The 14,473-nt window shown below is 39.0% G+C and overlaps 1 protein-coding gene across 1 annotated transcript in view; it reads right to left on the reverse strand.

Moving 5' to 3' along the window:
* Nucleotides 1-13,930, reverse strand: part of wars2 (tryptophanyl tRNA synthetase 2, mitochondrial) — a 31,912-nt gene extending 17,982 nt beyond the window's left edge. Inside the window, exon 1 of the mRNA XM_042002654.1 lies at nt 13,821-13,930. Within this exon, the coding sequence (XP_041858588.1) occupies nt 13,821-13,925 (105 nt within the window). The 5' untranslated portion in view covers nt 13,926-13,930. The remainder of the gene's footprint in view (nt 1-13,820) is intronic.
* Nucleotides 13,931-14,473: the final 543 nt, after the last annotated feature.

Raw genomic sequence — 14,473 nt, forward strand, 5'->3', positions numbered from 1 at the left:
ACACTGGTGCTCTCTCTTACCAGCGTGGCCCCCAGCTTCTACATCTCTCAGCCCTGAGGGATCAAGTAACAACTGCTCTGAAGTCAACCTGGTCCACGACATCTCCATCTACTGGCCTGAGGGAGCGGCCCTTTCCCCAGTCAGAGAGGGGCAGGAAGGAACTGGGTGCTTATGTCATTACTGACGGGGTAATTGCACTGGAGTGCCATTGATGCTGAGAGCCTCTTAAGAGGTGTCAGGATTGATTTGGGTGTGGATGGGGCCCGGAGCCTGGCTCATGTGTGTTCTCACCTCAAGTCGACACGCCTAACGCATGTTTCCCCTCTACTCCGTCCCCCAGGGGAGGCCATTAGCCATGCAGACATGGTAATGGTGTCATTTGAACCAATTGTGTGTCAAATAAGAGTCAATGCTGCAGCTAACTAGCCACTGGGCAATCATGGACTATCACACGGAACGCTCCTTCACCAGACACCTCCATGTTAGTTTTGGTCAGGGGGAGGTGTCTTTAAACATGTGTCTGGAGGAGAAAGTTTACTCAAGAAGTAAATCATCTACTCTATGATGATAGAGGAGACAGCAAATGTTGTAAAGCAATTAATGTTTGTAATGAATACTACACTGCAACGCCAACAGTAATAAAATATCTAGCATACTTCTGGACTATATTAACACAGTGAAAGATATTTACTTGTGAAGTGCTTGTAGGTTGCTTGACACATCTTGGAGGTTAAATAATATCTTGTGGCTTGTTAAAAATTACAGTCCAATAAATTAACTGCCCTCCAAGCTGTTCAAACTTATACATTTATAACCAGATTTTAACACCACATAAAAAATACATAAAAAAAAAAATAGTGAGGACTAAAACTTAAATATCCTTCAACTCTAGAACACAGGGTTGATTTTAGATTACATTAGCATTTTAGATGTTTTCAGTAATCCCTCATTTTTAACACTTAAGAGCAACAGCATAACTATGAAGCATTTTTCTGTGGACAGTCAGCACCAGCAGCTCCAGAGTTATCCCCAGCTCAGAACCAGCCTTCTTGATCAGTTTGTTCAGTTTATTTAAATTTCTGGCTCTGGTGCTGCTGCCCAAACAGATGGCTGCAAAGCAGGTTGAGCAGTATCTTAGTGCAGACACTGAAGGATCTCAGTCTCTTCAAGAAGTAGAGTCTGCTCTGCCTTTTTTGTAAATGGTCTTGGAGTTTCATTTCCAGTCTAGTCTCGTTCAGCAGAACTCCCAGGTTTTTGTAGTACTCTACCTCCTCAACCTTTTCTCTAAAGATGGAAACAATGCTTTGCTTATTTCTGCTCTACCTAAAATCCATAATGATCCCTTTTGTTTTGGTCATGTTCAAGATCCCACAAATTGAGTGACCAGTTTCCTGTACTAGTCTTCTTGTTTATAACTGATACACCTAAAAACTGCAGAGTCGGAGTACTTCTGAGGACAGGATTCAGAGTTGTACTGGAAGTCTGAGGTGTGAAGTGTGAAGAGAAATGGTGAGAGTATAGTCCCTTGTGGTGGTCCATGCTGCACCATCTCAAACACACAACCACTTAAACTCACAAAATGTGGCCTTTTTGTTAAGTAGTCATCGCTCCAGGTTGGTATGGAGGTATCCACCTGTCTTCTTTGAAGCTTTCCACACAGCAAGGGCTGCAGGCTGGATTGTGTTGAAAAACACTTGAGAATAGAAGTGCAGCCTGATTTGTCCAGATAAGAGTGGGCAGGAGAAGCAAGATGATGATGGCATCTTCAAACACAAGCCCATTGAGATAAGCAAGCCGTAATGGGTCCTTAATGGTTTATACTTGCCTATTGAGGTGAACAAATATTAGTCTCTCAAGGACGTTTATGATGTGAGGTGTGAGGATAACTGGTCTGTAGTCATTAGGATAGATAGGTACTGAAGCAAGACAGGACGTCTTACACATCACAGGAAGTTTGGCCTGACTCAGGCTGATGTTGAAAAGGTATTGTAGAATCCCACATGGTTGTTCTGCCCAGGTCTTCATAACCCTGGGCTGACACCATCTGTGACTTGCGGCCTTGTTCCAGTACAATCTTTTCGGTGACTTCTTGACCTGACTGCTAGAGACAGGCAGGCTGGAGGAGGAGGCAGAGAATGTCTTAGTATGTCCTGATGTAAAGGATATGAAGCTGTGTTATGATCCATGACTAAGCAACAGCTCCAAGGGTGCCTGGATGTAGCCTCCAGATTTGGGGACAGTTTTACAAAACAGGACTAGTGTCTTAAGGTTATCAAATACATAGTCTCTTTGTTCAGACTAGCCTGTTCCAGCCTGGTTATTTAATACTTTGTGAGGAACCTCGTCCATGGTGAGGGGGGATTTTACGTGGGGTAGTGTCCATGTCTTTATATCTTTATATGCTTTACATGTGTTGTATAGATTTTCTTCCTCACTGCCTTGGCAACCAGTTCCTTAAAATGATCAATTCAACCTTGTTGAATCTTTCAAATAAGCAACAAAGCGGAAATTACAACTTTCTGCTTTATGTTTTCCACATTACCTAAACCAACTTCAAATTTCTGACCAATCACACAGTAGTTATCAGACACCAGGAGGAAAAAAGTTTTGCCCTGAGGATATGATGAGAGCAAGCTGCAAGAACTTCCAAACCAGGAATGCAAGAAAATAAATGACATCATTCTGTTCCCACAGCCCTGGAACAAAAAATAAATTTCTCTGTTCTTCCAGAGTATTTAATTTCCTATGGCAAGGTAGCTTCAGTTTCATCTCTTTCTGTATCACAAATCCAGTTTACGTCTTATTGGAGTGAATCACAACAGAAACTTATTCTGGAAATCCAAACTGCCCCAGAGCAGGTTAGGTGCTTTATAAAAGAACCACTTCCTGTAATAGCTGCTTTTTGAATGAAAAAAGAAAAAAGAATCATTGGTCAGAGGAATTATACCATTGTAGATGCCTTAAGACAAACGAATGGAAAGATGGAGCAGGGACCATCATATAGCTGAATGCTACATGTATTGCAATGGCACATGTATTCTGCAAAGGACTTTCAAGTTTGTATATCAGCAACAATGTCAGTAAGATTTGCAAGTTTGGTTACAAGTTAGATTAGACCACTTTTTAAACCAACCATGGCTCCTGCGCCATCATGAACAGCACAATACATTTGACACACATTAACATGACAATTTTTTTAAATTTGTTTCATTTAATGTAAATCCAAACTTTAGAAGATAATCTGTTTATTTTTAGGTCTTCTTTTGTTTGTGCTTATGCCTTTCAGCTGCTACATGAGCAGCAGGTGCTGCATCACCACTTGCAAATTAACTAGGTGGAAGTTTTTTGGTGAGTTATACAAAAGGACCCCAATTGAAGACTTCTGTCTTAAGATATACATTATATCATAATGACCAGCAGGGGGCGACATCTTTGGATTTGAAAATAAAGAAATAAATGATTTTCTTTTGATTTAATGGTTCCAACTTGAAAGTCAAATAAGATAAAATGTTTATATGCTTTGAACTGTTTACTACCATATAAATAAAAAAAATTACATAACTGTGGTAATGCTAATCTTTCTTTCTTTCTTTTTCTTTCTTTCTTATGAAACCACACTGGACAACAAACAGTATTTGGACAGGGGCTGGTAAAACACTAGAAATAACAGACTAAACTGTAACTTTAAATATGACCAAAGTTACTACAATACTGCCTTTGAGGAACCTGAATTCCTGTACTAAATCCTATAGCAATCCATCAAATAGTAACTAAAACACACATTTCAAATTCACCAAAGTAAACCTCATGCTGGTGCCCAATATCTTTAGGTATGAGAGTTGGGACCAACTGGTTTGCATCTGACTGGCTGACCAGCTGGCAGAAAAAAAAATCTTTAGAGCCACACAGGCACAAGATGTAGACAAAGAAATGCCACATTTTAAGAATTAAAATAAAGTCTTCAGCTTTCAAACACAATGACCTGGGGTCCAATGACATGCTATGTTTCTTTGCCTAGTTATAGTTTTTAAAAAAGAGCAAAGCTGCAGTGAACAGTGCAGTCCGCCCCTCTTCATTGTGTCTTTACTTCTATGCTCACTCTCGCATGAATGCCTGCTGATGTTAAGATAGCAGACACAAAACTGGTAGTTCTCTCCTCATATATTAGTTGCACTACACCACTGAAAAGGCGACGAAAGCCTTCTTTATTCACGTCTGCCATATGCTAAACGCATTACGCTCCGTGTGTGTGACATTAACGGCAAAAGCTAGAAGGTTATATACACTAATAGGCCATGTTTTCACACTTTCCGGGACCTTTCCGGGAATAGTTATTCATTTGTCGGTGTGTGTGGTAATATCCATAGGGATACGGGTCATGTGCAAACATAGACGTATGTCCGCATGTGTCGTAGTCTGCCTATATCAACATTAGTGAAGCTGTGAAGGTGTCTGTTCATAAGAATTTGACAGCTCCCATCAAGCATCAGCAGCAGCAGAAAGAAAACTATCAGACAGCCAATCAAAAACAGTATTATGACTAGATCTTCTGCACAAGCTGCATTAATAAAAACTAAATATAATAGTCGAGCTGGAGCTAATTCACTTCATTTTTTATCAAAAGCTAAATTAAATTAATGCTCAAATGTATATAAATCTCATGCTGGGATGGCATGAATTACTCTCTTCTATATAACAAAGAATGCAGAGCAATGAAAAATACCAGAAGCGGAGGGATAAAAGCTCAAACACAAAGAAACTTGGGTCTTAAATTTGCTAAGAAGATCAAAGTTCTGACTGGCAGATTTATGAGGCCATATATTTTGATGGTTTCAACGATCACATTTTAAACTGGACAAAAATTTCAACCATCCATAAAGAATAAAAAAACTCACACATAAAAAGAACACAGCATCAGATTTAGTCTTATTACTTTTTGTACTTCAAACTTACAATATTAGTTTGGTTTACTTTTACAAGTGCACACACATCCTGACTGCATGCTCATCTTTTGAAGGATCTGTTGTCTTTCTGAACAACATGCTTAATTCTAGCTGCTTCTAGAATTCACATCATTGTTGTAAGTACTGGGTAGTTTTAGCTTTCCCAGACATACAGTATAGTATCCCTCCAACCAATGTTATTAATCACAGCCATGGTTTTGGTTGAGTTAGACTTTGCAAAACAGTGAATTTCTCTTTTCAGATCTGCTCTGGGCTGCTTTTCAGGGCTCATCCATCATATCAGAGCCTCGGTGTTCTGCAGTGGTCCACTGACATCTCTCTCAACAAGGAGCTGAAAAGAGGGCACAACAGTCGCCGCCTTTTCACCACGCCAATTTCAACATGACGCAAATCCACCACTGGGAGCATCGATGCTTACCCCGCTGCGACTTACCATCAGCTCTTTGTGGGCCAGCAAAGAGGTCCAGATCTGACTCCGTCTGCAGAGCGCAGCGATGGGCCCACAGGTGGAGGATATTCACAGCTACCCTGCTGGGTGTCTTACACACAGGACTCAGTGTTCCTCTGCTGTCCTGGGCACCCCAGGCATCCCATTAACACCAATATCATGCTGAAATACACGCTGACACACCTTCCTGTGTACCTTTCTTCAGCTCTGTCTTTTGCTCACTTTGGGACCTGTTAGAGCAGGCGACCAACAGAGCCGCACTTCAGTGAGCTATCAAACAGGAAATGGGGCTCACTGTATTAGCCGTCTTTATCCCTAAAGGTATGTATATGTTTAGCCAGTGTTGGAACACACCACAGCTTGAAACAAAGTACATATGACCACAAAGAAAACACCCATACATGAATGCATGTGGACACACAAGCCCAAAAAAAGAAGAAGAAAAATGCAGCTGTGGATAAACTAGAAAAAGAACAAGTGAAAATGTGCAGGATATACTGCCATGAATAAAAAAAAAAAAAAAAAAAGTAAATGTGACTACAGTCCAGTTAAGACTCTCGCTGTTTTCTTCTCTTTTTCGCCGAGTGAGTGTGTTGGAGGGGCAGCAGCAGAGGGGAAGGCCCAGAAGGAGCATTTGATTAAATCTGCGGTTGACATGTGGGACAGGTGAGATTGATGAGGTTCCTCTGAGTTTCACACTGTGCAGAGAGCAGGGGTACAGGAACAGAACACTGCAGTGTAGCGGGACAGGGCTCAGGGCCCACTCGCGCCGTGGGGTCCCTCGGCTGATTAATGGGACTGGAGGCCCTTCAAAAACAGCCCTCCCCGCAGACAGGGCCCGACGGTGCTCCAAAAATAACCTGGCAGGGGAGACAGCCCCGGCCTCCAACCCTAACAGGCTGCAGCTTCTGAAGGAACCACACTTCAATAGAGCCTGGGGGAGATAACCAAGACGAGCGGCTCCTACTTAAGGCCGGAAGCTGTTATCTGGCTCATTAGAAACTAAACATCTAATGACTTCTAGTTTATGGGAAGTGACTCATACCAACAGTGTATAAATACTGGTGTCATATTACCTACTGATGTTATTAGACTAACATTCGTGAAGATAGTTGAAGGTAAGAACAAACTTCAAACTGTGAGACGCTATTGTCCATATTAATGCTACTTACTGGAACATTCTTAAAGGGTAGCTCTGAATACGGAGACTTTTAATTCACATGTAAGCTTTAAAAAATCTGCTTTTATGAAAAAAGTTTAGAAGAAATGGAACCATGCAAATCTACACATCTCTACTTGGAAGGAAAGATCATGTCCTACCATCAATCTTGATTAGAAAATTACAATAATTACAGTTTGCAAGTGTTATTAACATTATTTTTAAATCATTTAAACATTTTTACTCATCTTGTTCAATTGTAATTTTGTAATTGAAATAAATATCATTGAATATTATAAATAAAAAGGTTAATACACACAAAAACTTGCTTTTATACTAATTTATTTGCATCATGGTTGTGAAATAATTCTGGTTTAATCATCTGTTGTGGGCTGCTTCTTCTGTTGTATGGTAGATGTAGTTTTTCTGCTCAGCAAATACAATGGTTGAGGTTTGAGTCAAGGACAAGTACTAATTAATCCCCAGAGGTGCTAAACTGGTGAGGAGCACTAAATCAAATTTTATTTAGGACCCAATAAGGGTCTAAATATCTCATAGGGAACAACCTGCTTTTGGAAGTTGGAGAATTTTGGGACGTTTTGCTACATCCAACGTAAGAATTACACATGTTGAGTCCTGTCTAAATCACTGCTTACAAATGTTGTTTTAGATTTAGTTGCACTTTACAAACAAATATGTAAAGGATAGAAAAACATCACTGCATTGCAAAACATTATCAACATAATTTCAGTGGATTACTGGCAGCTGAGTCTCGTCCTCAACAATAAACACACAAAACATGTTGGAGAGACAAACCAAAAAAAATACAAACTGAAAAAGATTACTTTTAGCATTTATCTCATAACCAAGTTTCCTTGCTTTCCAATAAAACAGTTACAAGGTGTTGTACTGCATTTCTATTTGCTTCAAATTTAACTTTAATGTGTCAAAAATATGTCTATTGCATCAAGTGGTGCGTTCTAGTTGTTTCGTAATTCTGAGTGGACGAGAGTTGGTGACATCATTACCAGGTAGTTGCCGTTCCAGCTGCACCAACTCAGAAAACAGCCAATTTATGAGCACCTACAAATGCCGTGTAAAAACTAGAAAATCACCATGGAAACAGCAGCCAATTTTGGTGATTATGATTAATAAACCACACATATTGACACGAACAAACCCGCTGTAACAAAGTAATTATCAATAGAAAGAACTCACTGCTCTTTACACTAGAAACTTAAAAGGCATTAAATTTATTATAGAGAATTTTAATAAAGACAACAATGGACTACAAGTGGTACTGGGCGCAGCCATCTTTAAATCTGGAATCTCTGGGTCCTCTGAAACTTACGAGATCGTCACTGGGAAAAACAAGATCACTTCATCATTTCCAGGAAAAATTTCTTGGAATTCCGAGTTCAGAGGACAACTGGAACATACTAAAAGCATGTGATGTGGACACACACCACACATTTTAATATGACTTCATGTTTTTAGATCCCTACAGCATGAATTCATTCCAACAACTTAATGTCAATACTGCGTTGCTGCATGGAGTAATGCATAAATTTAAAACATAATACAACTGGGCCAAAATAAAGAGAATTCAAATCCATTGTTTTGTTTGTCTTTTTACCAAAAAGGACTAATTTGCTCAAAATCATTATCGCTTATTAAAACGGCTTTATTCTAAACCTATTAAAACTAATTCCTCATCTTCCATGATTGCATGTAGAGCAGCTGTGTATATCTCAAAAAGCCAAAACTAGCTGAATTTATATAGAACTACTTTACTTAAACACATAATGAGTGTTTCAAATTGTTTCATTAGACCACTTCCTTCTCCCTAAGTGTTGACAACAGACATGCTTAACTTTTATTGTACTTGCAGGAAACAAATGACTGACAGGAGAGCTAATAATACCTAAAAAGACACATAAAAGTCGCAACACAGCAAAAAATAAATGGCACTCACATCGTAAATTTATCAGTGTGTAATTATGGTAACACTCAGGTCAAGACTCCACCACCAGCACCTCTGTAGAGTGTAGTCATTTCCTCCTGCAAGGGCAGATAATGTTGACTTGAGTGCAGCTTGAAAGGCTCATATCTGATACTTGGTATGTTTTAATTAAAAATGTTAAGAAAAAAAAAATCTGGATCAGGCCCACAAGTAAAACACAGGAGGCACCACTATGGCTGCATTTCGATGGGCCAGTTCTGTAATTCAGTTTAGTGAGATGAATTTTCAAAATAGGAATAAGCCGACATGTGGGACAGTTTTTAAAATAAAGGGCTAAATGTGCAGAGCATCTGAGTGAGTGCCCTGGCTGGAGAATGATTACGACAGACCTAATTACACAGAAGGGACTGCTGTGAATTAGCCGATTTTTCTGACAGTTGAAAATAAATAGGGCAGTTAATGTACATCCTCAAAGGGGAGGCCATGTTTCCTCACTCTCGCTGGCCTCTCCCATGTGGTGCAGGAGCTGCTCTAATGGTTTTAGCTGACACCCGAGTAAGTGAATTTGGAGTTGAGGAAAACAGAGAGGCAAATTAGAAGTCACTTCCTCTTTCCTGCAGCCCAGAGCTGACATGACTGGTATCAGCCAATAACAGGACCACAGGCGAGGGACAGCTGGAAGTGGATCGGCATGTTTATGATCGATATTCAGCTGTAGGGCAGAAAGGATGTGAGAACAAATATTTTACTTTCAACAAAAAAAAACAAACTACAATGGCAAAACTTAAAGACTCCAGATAAATTGTACTTGGAAACACAATGTGTTTTATGAGCTAGATAAAGAAAAGAGAATCAAGATTTTCTAAAATTTCATTCAATAGCAAATCTAGTCATGATTTGATTATAGCCCTGCGATGGACTGGTGGCCTGTCCAGGGGGTACCCTGCCTCTGGCTGGCTGGCTGGATGGCTGCATGGCTGGATTTGATTTTATATCAATTTTCACTTCAAAACAAAGCTCAAGTGAATAAAAATAAATTATTCCCACACATCTGCTGTGTGCAAAAAGAAAGTAATCTCATATCTAAAAGGGTAATATCATGTTATTACAATTCAGTTACTTGTTAGATTAAAGAAATTATCTTTGTAACTACTTTAATATGGCTTTATATTTAATTATTATGGGAAAATGACAATATAATATTAAATACTTTGACTAACTGCATAATAAACCCAAAGCCTTAGCTGTAAAATGTGTTGTTTTATCTCGTTTAGAAAAAAGAAATTGGCTGTGAGTTTAGTAATGAAGGGAACCAACATCCCCAATCGGTGATTTTCCCTTCAATCAGCTGCCTCTTGAAGCCATGACAACAAGCCAACATCATAGAAACTTTTGCTCTGGTCTTTAAAAACAGTAGCTTGATCTGGAGATGATGGTTCAGTGTTCTTAAGATAATTAAAAATAATGAAATAAAGTAAATACCTGACCTGTAACACTATACAGACTATTGACTAACAGTGACTGGAAATGAACTAGAAACACTTTCAGCACCAGTTTATTTAAAATCCCATTTTGCCCATGAATCAGAAGTTCTGCTCCACTGAGTTTAGAGCCTAAAGCTGTAATTATTACCTATTTTATTTTTTTGTATCATTTGCAATAATCCTACTTCTTTAGGTTTCAGTGAGATGTAGATATAACTTGAGATGGACTGTTCCTTCTTCATGATACTTGGGCAACGAGCATTATAAAGATCAAGTTGAGCATCACAGGCTAAAATAGCACAATAAATATTATGTTGGTTTTTCTGAGCGTTAACTTACATTAACTTTTACACAAATTAAAATTAGACCAATGACACCGATTCAGACAAAATAAAATTGGGACACATCTTCAACAATCTATGTTTAAGAAAAAAAAAACAAAACAAAAACATAAATATTCTGAAATATAAATTATTCACATTCCCCAAACCCTGTAGCACAGGGAATCTAAAAAGTCACTATAGTTTCAAGACTGGCATCCAAGATTAGTACTGATTTGATCCCTGACCAAAAGTAAAATATGATCATAATCTGTCCTGGACGATGCCCAAAGAAACAAAAACAGTAAAAAGAGCATCATCTCAATTCTTGCTCTTATATAATAATGACAATACTGATACGTACAGGCATGAGCAGATGGAAAATAAAACTACAAATAACAGAATTATAGAGCAAACAAAAGATGATGAACATTCCTCAAAAAACTAAAAACACATGACAAGTGTCACACACACCATCCTTGTGTGAGTCTGCTAAAGTTTATTGAGTTTTAAAACAGAAGAGCCTCAAAAATAGCTTCTTGTTTGACGTATATCACACCTCAGAGTATTGTAAGCATGCTGGGGTTTGCACGCCGCCATCCACATTTGGAGAAAATTAAAACAAATGAAATCCAACACCTCAGTTTTGATGTTATTGCTGGTAATGAAGCACTGCTGCGATGCTTTCTGAGTCCCCCCGCCCTACTTCCAGCTCCTTCCTCCCCTCACGTCGCACACCTCTCGGGCCTCTCCAGAGACTTTGTCTTAACAAAATGCAGACAGGACGGCAGTGAACGTGCATACTGTACAACAGCTCGTACATCAACTTGCAGAGGGGCTCTGGGCTGAAGAATGAGGTTTTAAGCTGGACCAGAATGCAACAGCAGTCCAATATTTAGTTTTCTTGTTGAAACTGACACAAACTAGTTATGTCTGCCAGGGGACTCAGAGTTTGTCTTAACACCCTATTTGCTTTTCTAAGGCAGAATTACAATGGCAGAAAACTTCAAGCTGACTTGTAAGAAGGCTCTTGAATCCAGTGAAGGAGCACTTCAGATAATATGACTTCACACACAAGGCTGGGACAGTAAACTGAACAAAATAAACTCCAGATTTAGTCAGATATGAAAGCTGCAACTGTCAACGTCAAAAAACTGATGAGATGTGTCATAGAAGACACTATAAAAACAAAAGGTTTTCAGAAAAAGTGTAAATTTACAAACCAACTGAGTCAAATAAAATTTCATGAATTCCTCAGACGACATGTCTAAGTGTTTTACGTGCAGCCACGTTCTCCTTCAGTCTGGTTCAACATCAATTTATGACTTCCTTCATTTCCCAGAATACCTTTTCTCCAGAGCTTAGCTCGGGTGCTTGCTTTCATCTGTACTTTCCTCATTGCCTTCTGAGCAACTCACACTAAAGTTAACCATTACTGCTGGTTTCAAACCTCTGAAAGCACTTTCTGCTGTCAAACTGAAAGCAGCTGTCATAAAAACCCAAGGTTCCTGCTGCAATCCTGCTACTTTACTTTCTTAGATGAAAAGTAATAATCACACTTTAAGGGAATTTTAAACAGGAATGGATGACCTCTTGAAATGCAACTTTGTCCACAGTATTTTAGCTGACTTCTTGCATTCTGCCACTGCTGCTGGTTGACTTTACAGAAAAGCCATAAATACAACGTACCAGTCCAGTTTTCTGAAATCAAAAGGGACCATAAGTTTGTCAAATATCATTAGAACTTAATGAGCATCATTTTAACATTGCTTCAAAAACTTCTGTAGAGCTGCAGTTTTGTTGGAACTTGCAAATTCAGTAAAGTGTCAGGGTGCATTTGAACCAGGATAGTCCGAGTGACTTCCTTTGGCCTGGTTTACTTTCACATCTGAACACATCATGCAGTTAGAAGAGCTGCTCACGAGGGTGATAATCCCCTACATGAAGAAAATCTCCTGAAAGTCTCCAGCGAGACATGTTGATGACTGGCACAAAATAGCTGTCTTTTACTTCTTTTCTGACTTTGATTCAGTAACCTTACGTTTGGAGGATGAAAGGTTCAAACAAACTGTCACTGTGTAATGTTTTGCCCCACTAAAGAACATATAAAACTAGGGATGAATTAGGCCTTGTACAGGCCAAACCAGACTGCATACACTGCAGACTGCTGATTGGTCTGAGAGAATCACCTGCTGACGTAAACAATTCTGCAGCAGCACACACAGAACGGCAATCGCTCGGTCCATTAAGTCGTTTTTAAGTTTGCAACAAACTTTACAACAAAAATAACAGTTGCCTAGATTATGCATTTGGATTGTATATTGCGCATGACTTATAAATGCATAAGCATGACTACTGACAATGAGTGTGAAAGTTTCTTTAGAACTCATTCAGTCTAATAACTACTATATATTCTCCACACTTCTCACTTTTAAGTAATTTTGAATAAATGCATCTGAATGTATTAATTATGTGAAACTCTTTCGTAGAGAAGCTGTGTGGCTTGTAGCTGAGTATTTTAGTCAGTTAATAAAGCAACAAAGTTAAGCCTTTGGAAATAAAAGAAACACAATAATAGAAATAATAAAACTAGCTTTAAGTGTTACAAATAACATCCCTATTCTAAAATAAACCATTTGTTCCAACAAAGACCATAAAGAAAGCAATAACTACGGCATAGAATATAAAGCAATGTCTGTGCACTGATGGACAAAAAGCTCTCAAGATATGTTACCTTGAAAATGCAAAGAAGCCAGTTTAACTAATAAAAATTATGCTCGTCTGTGGTTTCTGTTCTTTTGAAAATAAATACCTATTATCTGGATTAAGCACAAGTTAGGTTACAATATTTGAAAAGTCCTGGCACATCTTTGCATGAACTAAAAGAGAACAAATAGTTTAATAGGCCACTTTTTAAAATATTGTTCATCTTTTGCAATAAGCCACAAAACAGCACTGTACTGCAGGGACTTTTTCTTGACTAACAACAACATCTCTCAATCCAGAGAGCAGCAGGGGCTCTGGATCTCCCAATCTCACATTATCCTTCATTTATCTTCCATCGAATATCAGTGTTAGAGTTTCATTGATCTTACACCGTCAATAAAAAAATAAATTTACCGCATTTTATTCATACTAATACATTTATTCTCAATACACGTGTAAAATAAACAAATATTACGTCGATAAAAAAATGTATATGTTCTGACGACAATAACGTACTATACAACATAGCATTAATTTAGGGGAATGAGGTTTTAATGAGTGTCCTATATGAACAACTACGCCTGTTGTTGTTAACTTGGAGCTGCATGCTTCAGGCTCCTTAAAAGGATAATTAGCAGATAGTTCAGAGCTGACATGCTGCTCCCTCCTCTGCAGTCTGTTGCTGACCTGCTGCTAACTGGAGAACTTTAGTACAGCAGCGTTAAGCAAACATGAAACCGGCACAAAAAGAGCTTTCCTTTGTCCGCAGCACATACCTTGTTTTCCGGACTGGCGTTTGCGCAGAGAAACCTTCTCGGCGAGCTAAACTTGTGAATGAATCTGAAAAGATGCTTCGACTTATTCTGCATGGGAAGCGCCATGTTGGATTGTGACTTCACACTATGGCGGCTGTTAAAGGACAAAATAGTGAACAGCATTTCAGTCAGAAACGGAAAAATTATATCAGCCATGTAGGAATTTTGGTAAGCAGGAAGGATATAATAATAATAATAAAAAATAAAAAAATAAAATAATAATAATAATAATAATAATAAAAAATAATAATAATAATAATAATAATAATAATAATAATAATAATAATAATAATAATGTCCCTGATGTCGCATAGACATTGGGGACAGTTCCCATGGACTGGCAGACTGGGGTGGTGGTCCCCCTTTTCAAAAAGGGGGACGGGAGGGTGTGCTCAGGGTGTGGACTTGGAGAGGGCATTGGACCGTGTCCCCCGGGGACTCCTGTGGGGGGTACTCCGGGAGTATGTAGTGCTCCCTGGTGAGGTGTTCCAGGCACTTCCCACCAGAAAGAGGCCCTGGGAAAGACCCAGGACACGCTGGATGGACTACATCTCACGGCTGGCCTGGGAACGCCTCAGGATCCCTTCGGATGAGCTGGTGAATGTGGGAAGTCT

The sequence above is a fragment of the Melanotaenia boesemani genome, chromosome 12, assembly GCF_017639745.1.
Source record: "Melanotaenia boesemani isolate fMelBoe1 chromosome 12, fMelBoe1.pri, whole genome shotgun sequence".
NCBI lineage: Eukaryota > Metazoa > Chordata > Actinopteri > Atheriniformes > Melanotaeniidae > Melanotaenia > Melanotaenia boesemani.